This window comes from Episyrphus balteatus, chromosome 1 (assembly GCF_945859705.1).
Source record: "Episyrphus balteatus chromosome 1, idEpiBalt1.1, whole genome shotgun sequence".
In the NCBI taxonomy this organism is placed as follows: domain Eukaryota; kingdom Metazoa; phylum Arthropoda; class Insecta; order Diptera; family Syrphidae; genus Episyrphus; species Episyrphus balteatus.
In genome coordinates this window covers 23,291,600-23,311,896 of record NC_079134.1, presented here as the reverse complement: position 1 = coordinate 23,311,896, position 20,297 = coordinate 23,291,600, and the positions used below count along the sequence as shown (strand labels likewise).

The following is a 20,297-nucleotide window of genomic DNA, read 5'->3' as shown; positions in this document are numbered from 1 at the left end:
GAAGGTCCCTCTGTCCGTCTAAGGGTCATAAGAAGTTTGAACGAAGCTTTACTGAAGCTCTATTGAAGCTTTGAGATTTTACAAATAGCTTCGGATGCACTTCAATAGGTACAAGTCTTATCAAAATTATAGAAAAAGAAACCCACTTGGACATCATAGGATATTTATTGACAAAATCAAAAACTTTATTACTTTAAAAAGCAGATATATGCCCGATCTAGATTATTCAATGTGAAAATCAAAAAATGTCCCAGCTAGATTTTTCACAACCAAAAAACAAATGTGTATGTAAAAAAAACTTGGGAACTTCTGTAAATTTTCTATAAGTTAATTTACCGAAGGTTATCTGAAAAACAAGGTTTTTTCCGTTTATTTAAAAGTATTTAAACAACTTATTAGAAGTTCTTAAACAAGTTAGAACTTCTATAATCAATTACATTCTGGAGGAAGCTTCATACAAGCTCTATAAAAGCTTTTACATACGAGGTTTCAGTTTACAGAAGCTGTTGTGTTAGTAGCTTTCAAAACAACCTAGCTATTGCAACTATTAACACTTGGAATCAGAAATTTATGTTGTTATTTTTTGCAAATTTTTACAGCTTTTTTTTTATTAAAATTTAAAAATATTTTTTTTTGTATAAATTTTCAAATACATTTCTTTGTCGACTTGGCATAACTTATTTTGAAATTCCTTCTATTTCATGGCAATGCCCCACGTGAAAGAACTTGTCATTTTGACATCTCGCATTCGATAGAAAAAAAAAAAAGAGTTGTAGAAAATTTTCGAAAGAAAAAAGACTTCACGAATTTTTTCAATCACACAAGAAGAAAATGGCATCGATTTTACGCTCGGGAAAGTTATTTCGTTATTTTGCTGGTTTAACACGAAGTGTTGTCTTCCAATCTGTTCGTGAAACTGAAGGTAGCTTTGTCCAGAATTCACAATGTGTTTGCAGCAATTTAATCAAGTAAGTTTTTAGCCAAAAAACCGCCGGGGTTACGTATTGAATGCGATTTCAACAGAAAAAAAGACTACTCCCGGTTCTTACGCAACAAATGCAATATATTTTGAAATTATTTTTAAAATTCTTCAAAATCATTTTAAAAACAACTTTTCAGTTTATTTAAAGTGTTTCATTCATTCTTTAAGAAAATAAAAGCATTTAACACTTTTTTTCTAACCTTAAAAAAATGTTACAAAATTAAAACACATTTCATTGTTTTTCTCTAGCGGCTATGCAACGACAGCGGCCAAAGCCGATATCAGTTTGGAAAAACAACTCAAACGATTGGATTCAGATGTCCGTCGTACTGGTCGCATTGCCCGCAGAGATATTGAAGAAGTTCTTGATGAAATTCGTCATCAACGCTCTGCAACGAGCTCACAATCATTGCTCGTTATTCGTTGTTGTGGTAATTTGGTTCCAGAGGAGCTGCCAGAAGTCCGGACGGCTTTGGTGCAAGAAATATGGAACACATTGAATTCGCTGAATGTTCCAATGGATATTTCACATTACAATGCTTTGTTGAGAGTCTATTTGGAGAATGAACATCCATTCTCGCCGGCAGAGTTCTTATCAGAACTCGAGTCAAAGGCCATTGAACCAAATCGTGTTACATATCAACGATTGGTTTTGAGATATTGTCAACAGGGCGATATTGATGGAGCTACGAGGATATTGGAATATATGAGGGAGAAGAATTTGCCGGTCAATGAGAATGTCTTCAATGCTTTGATTTTGGGACATTCACAGGTAAGCGAAGAATTTAAATTGATTGATTTTTATGGGTGTCAATATTACATTCATAAAAATCATTAATCCCTTTTTTTTGTCATTTTTAGTAACACCCTGTTTCAGAGTCTCTATCGTATGTCTTTTAAAGTCCATCTTTTTTGTGTTCATATTTTCAAAATGCAGTCTTTACATATATGGCTTTAAACTTTATTTTTTCTTTAAGTTGAAGGTTTTCTTTGGAGATACTTTACTTAAAACCTCAAATAGTGCTTTACAGATCGATGTGACGCACCAATTCTAATATCTTTCCCTTCATTCCTATTAAAAATTCAATTTCTTCATATGTATCCAACTGGAAAGTGTTTGAATAAAGAAGTCAGGCAGACCGAGAAAACATAAATAATCTTTACGATGCATCTCCTATAAATAGAAGTGCTAATATGAGCAAAACCTTAAGTATTGGTAGCCAGAGATTACAATACATAGCAGAATAGTATACTAAGAAAATAACCTCCTATTTAGTCTTAAGGGCTAGGTACGAGTACCTATTTTTTTCGAAATATTTAAGGTTTCACACAATTAAGGAATACACTGGAACATATTCATAGTTGTTGTTTAACTTAAACTGTGATTTATTCTATGCAATTCAAATGGGTTAAACTCGAGTTTTTCTTAAAAGCAACTTAAATAGTATATTAATAGGTATCCCCCACTATGTCTAATAGTCCAGTAACCTTGATTCGATAGAGGAAGTTGTAATTTTTGGTAGAGTTATTTATGATTATGGGTCAATGAACAACATAAATTTTCGGACCAATCCTTGTTCGTTGTTCGCCCTAAGCCTAGTACGCTGCTGAAGCAAAACGAAAATTTTTCTAAGTATCCAAAGTCAAAAAACTTTTGCTGCAAGAAAAATTGCCTGGACAAATAAATGGGAGTGACAAACGATTGAAAAATCTCCATTATATTCTAGCATCGGTAAGAATTTCGTTACCTAAGCTGCGTATTGTGCAACGAAAACCAAAAATGTGTGCTGGTTTTGTATGAAAATTTTCGTTTCGCCTCTAGACTAGGCTTAGTTTTTTTTAAATGTTCGTCAATTATTTAGTTCCAGCTACTGTTTGTCAGGTTGCTACACCAGGTAAAATGTTTTCCAATAAAGAACAACATATCGTCGGCACAAAGCCAAAACCGCGAATCTGCATTTTTGGACATTTTCACTTTAATGCGTCATTTAACTTGTTATCGGTTCCTCTATCCACTGCTTCGACCCCAATCATCCATCTGTTGCCTAAAAGCCTAAAATATCAATTTACATGAATTTCCAAAACTTTGAAGTCGTTTTTCTCAAAACTACAATTTTGCAGATTCGTGGTTTTGGCGTTGTGCCCACAATATGGAAGAGTAAAGAACCCAGATAAGTTTCAAAACTTTTAAGGAAATGTAAAAAGTTGTTTTAAAGAACATACAATTTCAAAATCATTTAAAATAAAAAACAGATCTCCCAATTTTGATTAAAAAATATATTTTTAGAAGTTATTAACAGACATTATTAGAAAACCATTTTCTTGATTTCTGATTTGGTAAATGACTTAAATGATTGCAACAAAAACGCTCCCATAAAATCGTTTAGGAAATCTTCATATCAAAATAAGGAACAATTATGAAAACTCATTTAAAAAAATTTAATTTTTTTTTGAAAAATCAATATTTTCAAAACGATCCAACAAATTTTTTATCTGTCCCGGGTTTCGCTTCCAGAAATATGGTCACCGTAATTATACCACATATTTTTAACAGTGTGACTTTCTATAAATGAATGAAACGAGACTTTGTTATCTCTCCGAAGATCGAAAAAAAAAATAAAACAAATAGCGAAATCGTAGGTTTGTTCGTTTTGAGCTCTAGGGAACTCTGGGTCGCTCCGAATTCGTCGTCAAGCGTTTTTTGTAGCTCCTTTTTCAACCAGATGTATTTCCTCTGTGTTCGATGTTCGCTCTGAACGCACCCTGAACAAGTCTGGGTATTTTGTCAGAGCGCGGAATTCAGAGTTATCAAAATCAAATCAATTTCAAATTAAAGAAAAAAAAAAAAATTTAGAGTGCGAAAACTGATTTGTCGTTTGTGGATACAAAATTTGTGTGGTAAATATGAGATTTTTCACGAAATTCATGAAATAAGAAACTAAATAAAGTAACAAATGTCAAAACAGAAATCAGCTGATGAAACTAAAGCTCTGAGGTGTTCGATGTAAAATGAAAACCCGAGAAACTCTGATTTCTTGACATGACTCAGACTCAGAGTGCCCTGTAGCGGGAAAACAACGAACAGACCTCGTGACTTTTCTTATCGTCCCTTTCTGTGAAAAACACGTTTCTTCAGAGCAATTTTGGTTTCTGTTTTTTTTTTTTAAAGAACAAATAATGTTTTATTTAAACTAAATAAGTATTTAAATTAAACAGAAGGAAATCAAGTTAACTTGAAGGCATATCGATTGATTTATTAATAAGTTCCTTTATATCTAGTCTTCTCAAGAGTTTACAAGTGATACTTAACAGAAAACAAAACTTTAAAGAAAGGTGCTTCGAGATACATGCAAAAACGATATGATATGATTTTATGTCTTCAAAGAGTGATTTTCTCAGTTTGTTTTTTTGGGAAATTCACTCCTCAATTCGAGAAAGATAAAACAACACTCAATAATCAGTAAATCTAATTTTACTGTGTTTTACTTGGCCAAATGATTGTTTACGTTTCCATAATAACTATTTCTTAAGTTAAAAAGCAAAAAGAAAGACATTTCATCAATCCTCCTAAGGGTAATTCCATGAAAAAGTGGACACGAATTTTGAACAAATTATGCAGTCTTTTTTACTTTTTTTATTAGCAAATTACTATTTACAAACGGCAACTCTTTATGCAAGTTGCAAGAAAAGATTCTTTGTTGTATTCCCTTATGGATAGACATAAAATTCAGGGAGTTTAATAATCTTAAAGCATTTTTATAGCATAAGCTTGCCAACAACAGAAGAATTTCACATGAAAATGACGGAAAAACAAGCAAACTGAAAATATGATGAGTCAAATAGTGACGATGACAATATCCCCCCGTGAGTGCTAAAATAAGTTAACATTTAAGCAAGCTTCGTTACACACTATTCGATTAAAAAAAACTTGAGTGAAAATGCATCTTTTCTTTACTTTTGGAACCACAAATCGCAGGTAACATGAGTTACCAAAATAATGTAACGTGAGTTACCTAAATATTTTAAAATTTTTCCTCGAAATATTGAAAAAATGTTTGGTTTTGTCACTCATATTAAAAGCTTGTAATTTTGTATGTATGGAATCTCCATTGAAAACAAATTGAGATTCTTAATTTCACATAAAAACTTCATACTGTCGGACTCTTAAAAATCGTGTCCGATTTTTGTAACGTGAGTTACCATCAAACTTTTATTTTTCCCAAGCAAATGTTAAAAATAAAGACAATTTTTTTAGTTAATTAGTTAATAGTTATGCTCCATTCATGGATAGTAATTTCGTATCAATTTACATTAAAATTGAAAAAAAAAAAAAAAATTATTTATGTGTTGGAAATTTTTGTGAATGTAACGTGAGTTACCATGGAATTGCCCCTAAGTTGAGAGATTGGTGAGCGCAACAAACTCAGCTATTTTTCGAAAGGTCGCAGGTCTTTTTGATATGAGGGAAACGGAATCTTATTCATGGTTTCTATTACCCTTTTTTTTATGCAAGCCAGTTTCGAAAAGTTTTTTGGCAACTGAAGGCTGCGTGTTGTCTGATATAATTTTTCAACGAGATGAAGACCCCACCAAAACTTCTTAAACTATCAAATATTGCGTCGAAATTCAGCTATGACAATTTCGTAGTAAGTATAAGGCCCTGACACAATCAGTCTGGGAATCTGTTTAAAATTTTGAAGCAATTGTTCAACAGTGATGACTGATATGAGCTTAAGGATTTTATTTTACTGATATATGATCGAATTTCCAAAAATGATAAAAATTAATTCTAGTAAACTCAATACATTAAAATAAAGCATTATTTCAAAACGAGAATTGGTCTGATCTTAGTTTACGAATTAGCACTTATTTAACACACTCCATTTTTGAACGATGCAACATTTTTTTAAAAATATTAATGAGGAAAACAAATGTGGGTATAATACAGAAAATACAAATTTAACACGATTTTATTTATGTAGGTTAGGTTAGGTTAGGTAGAAATGGCTGTCAGGAAAACAACTGACACACTTAGACCATTTATTGGTCCGTTGTGATACCATGATTTTGTGAGGAAATTCCTCACTAATTAAACCAGTTGGAGCTTTTAATAAAGCGGTGAAGGTTGAAGATGTCAGTATTGATTAGCTCACTGGTATCTTCTAAGAAATATTTTTCCAGGTATTTTTTACGTCTACTGGAAAGGGCAGGACATGAGCAGAGAAGATGTTGGATTGTTTCTTCTTCTTCCTCATCAAGGCAACTTCTACAGAAGTCGTTAGAGATAACGCCAAGTCTTATGGCGTGTCTACCTATGAGACAGTGTCCTGTTAAGACACCTATTACAGAGCTGATATGCAATCTGCTTAGAGACAACAAATTTTTTGAACGTTTTGGATCTAGCCTAGGCCAGATCTGCTTGGTCGTTTGGCAAGTTATAATGTTTGACCATCGTATGTTTGTTGCCTCTATAGCTTCTTGCTTCAGCATGAGTTTGCACGTTGCGATTGGTATACCAATATTTGCCTTATTGGGTAAAATTGGTATTAGAGTTCCATTTCTGGCGAGTTCGTCTGCTTCACAGTTTCCCAGAATATCTCTGTGACCCGGCACCCAGAAAAGGTGAATGTTAAACTGTTCTGACATCTCCATGAGAGATGATCGACAGTCGCGGGCAGTAACGGAGTTTGTGGAAACCGAAGCTAACGATTTAAGGGCGGCCTGGCTATCAGAGAAGATGCGGATATCCGATGTAGATATCACGTTTTCTTTGAGCCAAGTCAGTACTTCTTTAATCGCCATTATTTCCGCTTGGAACACGCTGCAGTGATTAGGGAGACGGAAGGAGAGACTAACATTAAGTCTATCGGAGTAAACCCCGCCACCCACTCTGTCATTGGTTTTAGAACCATCTGTATAGAAATGAATTGAATCATCTCTTAGAAATTCGGCATTTTCCCATTCTGATCTATTTGGGATGGTGACTTCATAATTATTGCCGAAAACCAATTGTGGGGTGGTGTAGTCGGAGTGACTGTGGATTGATCCGAATGAATTCAGAATATTTGTGTGGCCAATAGAGTTATTGGTCCATTGAGAGATGGCTTGGAGTCGAATAGCAGTGCTCGCGGCCACCTGCTTGCTGAATATATCTATGGGTGGAAGATTGAGTAATATATCAAGAGCGGCGGAAGGTGTCGAACGGAGAGCTCCGCTGATGCACATGCAGGCTGAACGTTGGACTTTGCTTAACTTGTCTCGATATGTTACTTTTTCCAGAGCAGTCCACCAAACTGCTACCCCGTAAGTGAGAATAGGTCTGATGACTGCAGTGTATAGCCAATGAGTTATTTTAGGAGATAGTCCCCATTTATTCCCTATAGCTTTTTTGCAAGAAAAGAGTGCCACTTTATTTATGTAAGTAACACTAAATTTTAATATCTTGTTTCAAAAAAGGGGAAACAAATTGACTAATTTTTATAGTACATCGCAGTACAAAAAATAATAAGAAACTATGTTTTGTAACCTTGCCCAAGCTTTCGAAATCAACAAAATACACAACGATCAGTTTGAACCAAAAATATTAACTATGTTTAAGCATGTATTTTGCTTAATTTATTCTTATTTTTATAACTTTGCTAAATAGTAAATGCAGCTTTTTTTAATATTTTATTTAGTGGAATTCTAACTTTCATTCTACATCAAAATATTTCAATTCGTAAGACTTTGAATTTTAAATAAAGCTCCAAGTGACTATTAGGTCGCGTCCCAGGACCTTTGCGAGTAAGGTATACTCTTTACAGTCATCACCTATTTTTCTATTGACTAGACTCTAGCCATATCAAGTTGACTTGTAGTTCAACTTCAACTGCAGTTTAATGACGATTCCCAAATGAAGTAATCTACGTTTATGTAAATAAACGACTTCCTTACAATTTTAAATTCTTGAAATTGCTGGAATAACAAAGAATATTGGTCGGCATTCCATTCATCCGTCGACTCTCTGTAGGAAGTATTACCCAACTTCTTATAATTATATCACTGGTTACCATTATATTATAGGAAATATTCATATTTTCTACCTGCCATCAACCCAGCCCTTTTGTAACTCCAATGAGCATATTATTCTTATCATTCAAAGTATTTATGTATTTCTAACGTTCTAACTGTTTCAACTTCAAAAACTCTCACTTAAAACTCATTTTATAACTATTAGTTACTTGGTTAATGGTTAATCGAAAGTGTTAAATTAACAAAAAAAAGGGGTTTTCTCCATCAAAAACCATAGTAAAAAAAAAACTCTTTATTTTTTAGGCAAATGACATCGAATCAGCAAAATCCATTCTCACAGTAATGAAACAAGCTGGCCTTGAACCTAGCGCCGATACCTACACAACTCTCCTCTGTTGCTATGCTCGTCACGGCGATATCGATGCCATTCTTCAAACCATCGATGAATGTGGGAAAAATGATATATTCCTCCTCGACAAAGATCTTCTCGATGCTGTCTATGCTCTAGCCATAAACGGTCATGAAGCCAAAATCGATCAAGTCTTGTCAAAACTTAAGAAATTCACTGGTTTCAATCAAGAAGCTGTCAATATTATTCTTCGTCTAGTGAATAAAGGTTACGAAGAAGTCGGCCTTAAAGTCCTTCGCATTATGCCACGTTCTACCCGTGCCGATGGACAACTTGTTGACGCTGGAACATTTTTTATTCGTCAAATGGTTAAAGTCAATCGACCAATTGAAAAGATTCTAAGTATTTGCAAATTACTCCAAGACGAAGGACTCAATCCTAAAGCATTACTTATTGCTACCGAATCTGGATTAATAAATGGTGCCAATAATACAACTTTTCCACTTCTCAAAGAGCTAAAGAACTCTGGATTTCCAATTAGGCAACATTATTTCTGGCCTCTGATCTGTTCTGCCGAATCCAATGAAGTTATTGAAATCATTGAAAAAATGCAAAACGAATTCAGTCTACAACCAAATTCCGAAACTGTTCGTGAATACGTTATTCCTAAGCTCAATGAAAAGCGTGTGGATCGTATTGTTAGCATTCTAACAAATGCAGGTGTCTCTAATGGAACTGCTGCTTCATCCGCCGCACACAATGCATTGCTTCAAAATAAATTGCAAGAAGCCGCCAAAGTTGTCGAAAGCTATCGCGCCTACTATGCTCCAGTATTGTTCCGTTTTCCCCTCATTCAAGCTTTAAACAATACCAATGACTATAAGTCTTTCACCAGAATTGTTCGTCAAATTCATGACAATTTGAGCAAAGACAATCTATCTGCTGCTAGCCAAGAAGAAATCGCAACCGAAGAAGCTGCTGATGTAGTTGAAGGAGAACCAAAAGCCGAACAAAAATCAACTGAGCCTGAAATATTAGGTCAAAACGCTCGCCCTGCATTCATTGGTCAAATAGTTAACGATGCAGCCAATTATTTCCGCAACGATCGCGTAGCAGTTCTAGAAAATATCCTCACTCATTTCGTTGAGCAAGGTCTTTCCATGACTGGATCATCAGCATCGAAGATTCAAGAACGTTTGGGCTCCGAAATGACACCAAAAATTTCCGAACTCCTCAGCAAGATGACATCCGGCGAATTGGATCCTGTTCATTTGGACACACCATCAACACGTAAACGTACCCTTGACAAGCTGAACATTGACGAACTTGAACGATTCATTGCAAATCAAGAGGCCAAAGGTGAAAACACAAATAACATCAAGCGTCAGCTTCTCGTCACCTGTTTCAAATCGAGGAATCTGGAGAAAACTGTTGAGGTTATTGAACGTTTGGAATCTGAGAAATTTGTCATCCCAAGCGGCATCTGGGCACAACTCGTTGATCTTTATGCTCAAAACGATCGTTTAGACGATGCCATGCAGCTTTACAAAAAGTTAAAGACCAATGATCCTGGATTCCTTTTGGATAACTTAAAGACCCTTCGAATTGCCGAAATGATGGTTAAGGCAGAGAAAATCGATGAATCTATTGAATTTTTGAAAAAGAACAAGAAAGCTGAATTCCGTGCCGATAACGAGGGATCATTTGTGTACACTTCATCATGCTGGAGGGTTCTCAATCAATTGGCCGAAACTGGAAATGCCGAGAAGCTCCAACAAATGTTTGACACTCTGATCGACAACAACTACATTATCCCAACAAATGTTCTCCTCGGACCAATGGTCAAAGTGCATTTGGTCAGAGATGACATCCAAAAGGCAATGGAAAAATTCGAACAAATTACTGCAACCTACAAGGCAACTCCATGGAAGAATGAACTCGCCTGCCGATTAATTCAAAAAGAAGATGCAGCGAATTTACAAAAATTGACCGATCTCAGTACAAGTATTCATGGTGAAGTGAATAGCTTGTATGATTTGGTTCTATCGTTTGTTGAGTGCGGACGTATTCGTCAAGCAAGGAAAATCCTCGAAACTCCTGGACTTCGTACTCGTCCAAAGCGAATTGACATTGCTTGTGAACGCTATCGCAACGAAGGAATGGTCGAACCACTTGAAGGATTGATTGAAGCTACAAAAGACTTACAACACATTGATCGTAATTCGATATTCTATAACCTTTTGTTGAGTTACTGCAAAAATGAAGAAGCTGATAAGGGTTTAGGTTTATGGACTAAAATGCAAGAGGAATCGATAACTCCAAGTGATGAGTTCCTCATCAAATTAGCTAAACTTTTGAAGAGCAAGAATATGGAGATTCCATTTGTTGTTCCACAAGCCAGTAATTCAGTGCGATCCAGTGAACAAAGTGAAAAAAAAATTCCTCAAGTAGTCAAACAACAACAGAGTTCAACGACGACTTCATCGCCTTTAAGCGAATTCCGTTCGGCTTTACTTACAAGTGATGTAGATAAGGCACTCGCATTGAAGGACAAATTACCATCAGGTCAATCACCAAGTGTGAATGATATTTCTCAGATCATTGAGAATTTAATTCATGCCCAACGGCTTAGTGAAGCAACAAAGCATGTTTTTGAATTGTTAGACAAGGGTCGTCGACCAATTCCAAAGGTTTTCAAATTCTATTTGAATAAAGTTGCAGCAACTGGTGATGTGGAAACAATCGAGAGGATTGGAGAGAAGCTAACAAATGAGCAGAAAAAAGTTGTATCCTTCGATAACCGTTATTGCCATGCTAACATTGCCAGCGGAAAATGTGAACAATATTTGAATAGACTGGCTCAAATAATTGCCGACGCAAAGACACCGGAAGAGATTGCTGAGGCAGCAAGTAAATTCCCACGTGGTGGATCGTTGGGAATTCTTGATCAATATCCAGAATTGTTGCCAAAATGTAAGTAAATTTATATTATTTTTTAGCGGATTCATTACTAATTCTTTTTTTTACTTTACTTTATTTTACTTTACTTTATTTTTACTTTACTTTACAGTCGAGGAACTAGCAAAGGCTTATGCAGATAAAAAACAAGTAGCAGCAATGAATGTCCTTTGGGTGTATCATTCGATAAATGGAAATGAAGCAGCTGCCAAGCAAGTTTGGGATAAATACCTTGTCAATGAGCCACGTTTAATGTTCCAAAGAATTCTACAAGCTTGTCGTGAAAAGAATGACGAACAATTAGCTCGAAATCTAATCAATCAATTGTCAAATTCACAAATTACTGGCGGAGCTGTTGGCAATGCTTACAGTTGCTTATTGGATATTCAATGTGCCAATGAAAAATTCGATAAAGCATTAGAAGATTTAAATGTTGCTCTGAAATCTTTCCCAATCGAACATATTAATCGTACGGCATTAATTCGACTTAAAACTGGCCTAGAGGCAAGTGGTAAGAAATTCCCCCATCCAATTCCTGAGAAGAAGAATGAAAAATCCAGCGATCCAATTAGTAGTAGTGATAGTTCGGGAAGTAGTAGTAGCGATAGTGACAGTACCTCGAGTAGTGATGATGATGTAAAGAGAGGCCCAAATAAGCCTTAGATGTATAAAAAAAAACGCAGCAGCAAAACAAACTAATTGAAATAAAAAAAATGTTCTTTTTTTGTTAAGTATTTTTACCTATAGGTGTAAATTAAGATTAAGATAATTAATTCATCTATATATTGATTTGGATTGATAGAAGCTTCTTTAACCAAAATTATAGTTGTAGACATTGAAATATAATTATTAATGACATCCATCACTATTTTCAGCAAATGCATTTGCAAATAAAAAACAATTAATATATGCAAAATAAATTAAAAAAAGCAAACATAATGTACCTATGTTAAAGTTAATATAATAAAAAAGTATACGACTTGTCGTTCTATACTTAAATAACAAAATTATTGTTTTTTATTTATTTTATCTAAAGAAAGTAAATAGAAGGGAAAAATCAATAAAAAGAGTAATACTTTTCTCCAACTTTGTATCTACACAATTTTTTTATTTATTCGCAAAGCAAAAACAAAGCAAATACTTACTTGTGTAGTTTGTTTTTGTTTTGTCTTTAAAATAAAAAGTGAGTAAAAACTGAGCTGTACAAAAACAAAGTAAATCAAAACAATAACAAGTTTCACTACGAAATAGATGTGTCATATATGAGGCAGCAGTTTCCTACATCAGATACATCTCCGTTGATTTCCCATTAATATTTGCCCTCAAATCGAGTAGAAAAAAATTACACATACGCCACAGTGACCTACTCTCTTCTCCTAACTTAAGATTTGTATATCTTAAATATTTTAAAAGACCTCAAGACTTGCAATGGTAGGTTCTTGTCACAACTTTCAAAGGTTTACCGCTGCATATAACGGGGTTGATTTGTGGAAGTAGTTTACGATTGGGAGCACTTCTTCCGAACACATTTTCCCGGGAGTTTTCATTCAGAATATGGCTGATTGTAATTTTCTCCAAAATAGCTCTAACGATTTTAATAAAATTTGTGTATGCACATACGAAATGCTGTGAGCTATTTTAACAAAACTGAGTTTTAAACTTTTCACAAACGCATGGGGGAAATATTGCGTTGCCGTTTTTTTTTGTGAAAACTGACAATTTTTTGAAAACTTTGAACGTGCGATACCAACTGTGTCCGTTTGGTTTTTTTTTTAATTAATTATGTAATTTTTGTCTTTAAGAAAAAAAATCAATGATATAAAAATATTGAAATTTTGCACTGAATAGTGATTTCGGAATTTTTTGTTTAAATCGTTAAAATATTTTTTTTCGATCCTTTTTCAAAAAATAGATTATTTTTCAATCCAAGTGATTTTTTTTAATTGTCTCATTTTTAAATTACGGTTACTTAATAGAATCCGTAAACAAATTTCAATCAAAATCGTAAAAAGTTTTCATATGAAGAAGCATTTTTGTTTTTATTTTTTTTTTTTTTTTTGTAAGTAGAGAATTTTTAATGCGAATAAAATATTTGCTAACCGTTTTCAGATCGAAGCTAAAATAGTAGTTAGTGTTCCTTTAAGATAAAAAGTTGAACTGAAAACCTAATATACACGAAAGAGTTTATAAATCTTCAAGCCGTATTTTTCTCCTGTAAAAAAACCACACAGCGGTCATCCAACCGATACTAACATTCGTGTTGAGAACATCACAGACTTCCTTAGATAAGATTACTTATCTCAACAAACTAAGCGAAGTCCCAGATATCATTGAGCATGTGTATCAATTGATCTCTCTGCTGATGTTTTAATCAATCCATAGCCTTGTTTATCGATTAATCAATTTTTTCCAATCAAAAAGAATAAAAGTATAAAAATAATATTTTTATCACACAAGGGCCCGTATGCATGAAAAATAGTTAATCCTAGCAATAGGAAATTAATAAGTATATACTAGGTTTTATATGCACAAAATGTGGATAAAAAAGTTCAAAAATTACAATTTTTCAAGTAAAAGCATTTACTATTTACCAAAGGCCTGTAAAAATACAGATACACTCCTGTGTTGGCTATTATCGACCTTTGATTTTACGTTTTTTTTTATTGTCAGCATAATTAATTATATGCATAAAATCTAAACTTTTAGAAATTTGGAAATATTTTCGTTACCTGTATGTGGTTTGACCTACCAATAAAAAAGGTTAATTAATTTGTACTTTCACAAATTAATGTTCCAAAATCAAAACTCATATTCAAATTAATAATTTTCTTCAAAAATAAAAAAACAAAAAGTTCTCATACCAACAAGTCACACCTTTGTACGTTTTATTTATTCAAATTACAAAATAAAGAAAAAAAAATACAAACAAGTCTACTTAAAAATGCTAGAAATAGTAGAGAACCCTCTACTTTTTTTTTTTTAATTCATGTTAATTTATTGAATTAATGAGTCTTCTTCGATTTTGCTTTCGCTGAACTGCTGGAACTGCTGCTTCCACCGCCGCCTAGAATCTTCTTCCTCTGTGCAAACATATGCAAATACATTTGAGGGAAAAGTGGAATATACAAAAGCATTACGATCCACAGGAAATAGAAATAAGAAAATGTAGCATTCCAACTATTTGGCATTTCTGTTGACCAGATTTTATTCGAGCGAGCGTAACTTTGTGCCCACCAGAAGCACAATAATTCACCAGTCACTCCGATTGGGTACAAACCAATGAAAGTTGTATAACGCAGCCAAACAACAATGTGAGGCACAAGTTTGACAATATTCAAAGCATAGTAACCATATCGAATGATTTCGGTTACAGCCCAGGCAAAGAGTGCAATTGGCAGGCCGGGAGAGACTTTTCCAGTTGGAGTGGCCATAACCACACCAATGACAACCATCATTCGACTAAGAACCTGAAATGTTGTAATCACAGGATTACTTTTGACCAAGCCCAAAGCGGCATTGACTATTTCGACAGCAGCTGCATTCTGGAATATGATTACAGCTAGTTTAGTGTAATCCCAGAGAGTAATGGAGGCTCTGAATTCGGGTCCAGCAATAAAGTAGTAGTGAGCTAGTTGGTAAAGGATGTAACTCCAGCCGACAACTTGAGTTGCATTGTAACCGAAGAGGTAGGCTTTGGTAAGGAAGCCTGATTCTTGCTTTGGTTTTGGTGCTTTTGACTGTGACATTTTTTTTTTTTTTTTATTACTTGTAAAGTGAACTTTCACCTGTGGGCTGATTTTTTTTTATTTTGGTCAAACACACAAACTTGAGTGCTTTTACTACAACCGACGAGAGACTACGCACAAATCCATCTAGCAACCAAAAAGAAGAAGATTTGAGGTTGAAACTTGGAAAAAAATGAAATGACAGGTAAGTTTTTTGTCAAATTTTTGGAGCGTTTCAGGTTGTAGAAAAATAGTGTGTTCATGAATTGGTACACAAAATGCCTGGTTTCACAAGAAAAATGTAAATTTCAAAATGTGAAACGCGTTTTACCGTTAAATTAATTTAATTTACCGGTTCTGTTTTAACGGCCATACATTCCCAAACTATGGGATACCTGAAGTAGATTTAATGAAACGATTTAAATCTGAATTTCTTAAATCCTTAGGCCTAGTACGCAGATAGCGTTAAATTTCAGCTCCCATACAAACTATCAAAAAAATTTAGAAGAGCTAAAATTGATCCCATACCCAACTAACATTTCAGCTTCGGTTAAGGTATTACAAAAGCAACATTTCAGCTTTTTTTAAACTTTAGTAAGGTTGTTCCCAAGTAACAATTTAGCTTCAATCAATGCAAGCTATTTTTTGACTTGTTTAAGAAGAAGGACAAGTCTTATGCAAATCATTTTGGCTCACATTACCGAATTTCCAAAAGACCTTCCTCCACAGGCAATCCACAAGCTAATAGCTTGTGACGAACAGCGTAAAACGACCTTATGCAGGCCTTTTTACAAAACAATGAAACATTTTACGGTAGCTATAGCTTCGCTAAGGAAACTATCATTTGCATTGGATGTTATAATAAGGCCTTATGGAGGTTGTTATAAGATCTTGAATTTATGAATAAAAAAAAAGATTTTATTGAATTTTTTTTTTCTTTTAATTTTTTTCTATTTTGTTTTTTCTTCCTTTTTGGCCATGCCAATGCTTTTCCTGTCGTTCTGAAATGGGAAGAATTTTATTTTAATTGAAAAAGAACACATTTTTTTTTAATTTCACAAATGGCCCCGCCAGGAATCGATCCCACGTACCTCTGCATACCAAGCCAGCACCTTACCAGTAAACCATACTCGAATATTAAAGATGAGTGGCAAAAAGTGAGCTAATTGAAACCTCACATAAAAATGCAATGTTTTTTTATAAAGTGTTACAAACATTGCATATCTGCAGGATAAAAGCTTTGCATACTTATTGGTGAAAAACATTGCATACTTGAGAGATGAAAACATTGCATATACTTACAAGAACCTCTTGGAACAGGTCTTATGAAAGCCTTCTGTCACTTGAAAATAGAAGGCTTCTTTAGAACGGTTCAAACAGGTCTTATAAAGGTCTTCTTTAACTTCTATTTACAAGGCTTCTTCTAAACACTTCCAGATAACCTTAAGAAGGCCTCCTTTTTTTCCAAAATGGATGATTTGCGTAAGTTAGCCTTAAACTAAACTTATACAAACTATAGCTTGCCGAATCGAAGAAAATGGACCTTATGCAAGTAAAATTGTTACTTGGGAATAATTTGAAAAGTATATAATTTTTTACCACACCTAGGAATCGAACTTCGTATCTGCTTGGTGGTAGTCCACCACTCTACCCACTCGGCCATCCTAGTATATTCATTAATGAAATCAAAAACTTAATCAGTTCAAAAGCAAAAAAATGTCCGAGCATTCAATGTCAAAACCAAAAAGTGTCCTAGCTAGATTATTTAATATCAAAACCAAAAATCAAATACAAAACTTGGTAATTTCTGTAAAGCTTCTCTAAATTCATTAAACAGGCTTATTAGACAAACAAGCTTTCTTCGTTTAAGTTTCTTTAAGAGTATTTAAACAACTTATTAGAAGTTGTTAAACAAGTCCGAACTTCTATAAGCAGTCAAATTCTGAAGCAAGCTCAATACAAGCTGTATAAAAAGTAGATCCTGCGAGATTTCAATTTACAGAAGCTGATGTTGTGCTAGTTGGGGTATCAGTGAGGTTTGCCAGAATAGGAATGTAAAATTCATTTAAGAATTTCAGCCGAGTTGTGATTCAGCTAGAAAATAACTCATATATTTTTTATCTGCCACAATTTAGCGAACGAAAAATAAGCCAAACAAAAATGCAAAACAAAATATGTAAAAAATGAGGTTTATCACATATCCATATACATTTATGTTAAAAGAAGCCAAATCTATGCTTGAACCAAAGTTGAGCTAATGCATTGAGATTGGCAAGTTAAATTCCTAAACCAAGACTGAACCACGTTTATACAAATGGTTCTCTTTTTTTGTTTGATTTTCATTTTAGGCCGTGTGTGAATTGCAGTAAATAGTTAACCTCGTGTAAAATTATTGATACTATTGAGGTGAATAAAAAATTTTCAGCTGTTAAAAATTTAATGGGCTCCTGGTTAAATTATGTTAAATTTTTTTGCAGATGTTTTTGTTTTTTTTTTTTATTAAAAAGGAGTTTCATGGCAGAAAAGAGGCAGAGAAAAATATTAAACAATAAGACAATTAGGTATATTTTTTATTACCACCGGTCTTAACTGGACAAAAAAACGCAGTCGGGGCTAAGCAATTTACATGTTAAATGCAATAACACTTTAGCCCCTTGGGCTTAGTTGTTTACCAAATTAACTTGTTCGTAAATTGTTTAGAATTTGTTTAAAAACATCAAACTTGATGTTTGGAATGACAATTATTATTTTAAATATTTATTTAATAGTTAGTTAAACTTTTTTTTTTCAAAAACACACAAGAAAACCCAAAAGCGAAAAATATGACAACTCTATACTTTTTTGTGTCAGCTGATTTCGGAACATTTAATTATGCAGTGCTGCGCCAATTTTTCTCGGTAAGCCCCGAGGCGTTTTTTTTATCCAGTTAAGACCGGTGGTAATAAAAAACACACCTATTGCCTCAAAAATTTTACACAGGGTTAACTATTTAACGCAATTCAGACACGGCCTTAAAATGAATCGGTTTTAAATATTTTAATTTTTTTTTGTGTAATTTTTTTGTAAACCCATTCCCAATCCAGATATATATTTATATTTCCGAACGCGCTCTCAAATTTTTACTTGCGTCAAAAACCTTACGTCAGAAATTGACATCGCAAAAAAAAAGTAAACAAATGCTTCTGCTGCGACCGGTCGGTACATTTTTTATTTCTTTTTGTAGATAAAATTATTAAACTACTTGAGTGCCACACTTGATTGCTTAAATAAACAAATAATAAATCAAACAACAAACCATGGAATCCACTTGTTCACAATTCCGATTCGAGAATTATTATAATGATGTCAATAGTTGTGAGCCAACTTCGGCCATGGTCACTACAACACCGCTGGAAACAGCTCAAGTTGTGATTCATACATTTTTTACCATAATACCAATAATCTTCTCAGTATTTGCTTCCCACATTGCATCGTTAAAGATTACCTTTGCAAATGATCTCTGGAAATATCTATTTGATTTTTGTTTGATTGTTGTGCCAATAGTTTTAAATGTAACAATCTTGAATCCATATGTGGAAGTAATATGTGTCATTCTGATGATAATACTGTTTGTGATTCTAAGGAGAATGGAAATCAATCCATTAGAATGCAAACAAAGAGTTTTAAGTTTGGGTCATCAACCAAATTCCTTAACTTTAATCCGATCTACTATAAACATTATCACAGCTGTCTGTATCCTCGCTATAGACTTTTCCACATTCCCCTTATCTTTCCGCAAAAGTCGTTTCTACGGTGTTGGCTTAATGGACACTGGAATAGGGTTATTTGTCTTTAGTATGGGAATCGTTTCAAAACCCCCCAAAACCGGCAAAGATTTTTTAAAGATTCCCAAAGTAGTTGGGCCTGTTTTGTTCTTGGGATTGGCCAGAACGATTGTCATTCAAACAATTAATTACCATCAAGATGATACAGAGTATGGCAAACATTTGAATGCTTTCTTTACTCTGGGACTAACGAAGCTCTTCGGTGGATTGATAAGCTCTGTTGTTGGTTCAGAGCTTCAGCTGCTTCTTCTTGGAATGTTTATCCTTACTACACACGAATGTCTTCTTCTCTATAACGTTGCTGATTATGTGATGAATCGTAAAGAAGATCGTTCAACTTTCTTTGTTGCAAATCGAGAAGGTTTTTGTTCACTTCCTGGATTTGTGGCCATTTATCTATTGGCCATGTATATTGGACGTTTCCTATTCTCAGAAACAACTTTAATGGTTGAGGAGTATTCGAAAAAGGTTAAACGATTTGCTATTATGGCAGCTCTAGCTTGGATTATAACATTCATCTGTATTCCAACGATTCGTATATCACGACGAATATCTAATTTTGGATATGTTTCTTGGACATTCTCAATCGCTTTGACAATCTTACTGCTCTATATAATTATGTCGGATTATGTATTCTATGCATGGTCAACGACTGGAGGAGAATATAAACTACCTTCACTGATGGAAGCAACAAATCGTAATGGATTGGTATTTTTTCTTGTGGCAAATGTTCTTACGGGATGTGTAAACATGTTTTTGAATCCTTCAGATCGTAGTCCGGTTACAAGTATTGTTATATTAAGTTTATATATGTTGTTATCTAGCTCTCTAGTTTATATTCTTTTAAGATTACGAATTAAAATTGCATAAATTGAAAAAATTGTTGTATGTATTTTTGTATTTAAATAAAGTATTATTTTTAAGATGTTGTTATCTCGTTAAATTTTATTAAAGACTAATAAATTGATTTAATCATTATGCTTTTGCTAGACACTTTTATAACCATAATATTTATATTCCGTTCATTAGTCTAGCATTTCATATAAAATAAATATATTTATTCAAATAAATAGATCTTTACCTGATCAACAGTTATAGCAGTTAATGATGAATTGAATTGATAACTTGTACCTTAAGATATTATTTGCTGGCATTCAAAATTGCTATAAAGATAATGCAAGCACTCTATCGATTGTGTGTGTGCGTGAAACCGATGGTTTAAAAAGCTAGAACCTTATTATGACTCGCGAATCGAACATTAGACTCTAGTTCAACGATTAGGCAAACATTCATGCATTGATATTGAGAGTTTAGTCTTCGCCTTCTAATGCAACCGAAATAAAAACAATGTGCAAAAACAATTTTAAGAAACGAATCGTTAATAATATAACCAAATTATTAGTTTAACAAAATTTAATAGCGTATCGCAAGTCAGTAGGGTTTCTCCT

General features: G+C 33.8%; 3 protein-coding genes across 3 annotated transcripts; 2 read left to right on the top strand and 1 right to left on the bottom strand.

Annotated features, from left to right (window-relative positions):
* Positions 1 to 752: 752 nt before the first annotated feature.
* On the top strand, positions 753 to 12,272 carry LOC129921070 (leucine-rich PPR motif-containing protein, mitochondrial). The gene is made up of 4 exons (XM_056002716.1): positions 753 to 968; positions 1,232 to 1,754; positions 8,297 to 11,315; positions 11,413 to 12,272. The coding sequence occupies exons 1-4, from the start codon at positions 832 to 834 to the stop codon at positions 11,961 to 11,963; spliced, it is 4,230 nt and encodes a 1,409-aa protein (XP_055858691.1). The 5' UTR covers positions 753 to 831; the 3' UTR covers positions 11,964 to 12,272.
* Positions 12,273 to 14,152: 1,880 nt separating this feature from the next.
* On the bottom strand, positions 14,153 to 15,198 carry LOC129921206 (very-long-chain (3R)-3-hydroxyacyl-CoA dehydratase hpo-8). The gene has a single exon (XM_056002941.1). It carries the CDS (start codon positions 15,044 to 15,046, stop codon positions 14,303 to 14,305), a length of 744 nt encoding a protein of 247 aa, XP_055858916.1. The 5' UTR covers positions 15,047 to 15,198; the 3' UTR covers positions 14,153 to 14,302.
* Positions 15,199 to 18,190: 2,992 nt separating this feature from the next.
* LOC129921290 (uncharacterized) lies at positions 18,191 to 19,787 on the top strand. Its single transcript, XM_056003045.1, has one exon. The coding sequence runs from the start codon at positions 18,322 to 18,324 to the stop codon at positions 19,717 to 19,719; it is 1,398 nt and encodes a 465-aa protein (XP_055859020.1). The 5' UTR covers positions 18,191 to 18,321; the 3' UTR covers positions 19,720 to 19,787.
* Positions 19,788 to 20,297: the final 510 nt, after the last annotated feature.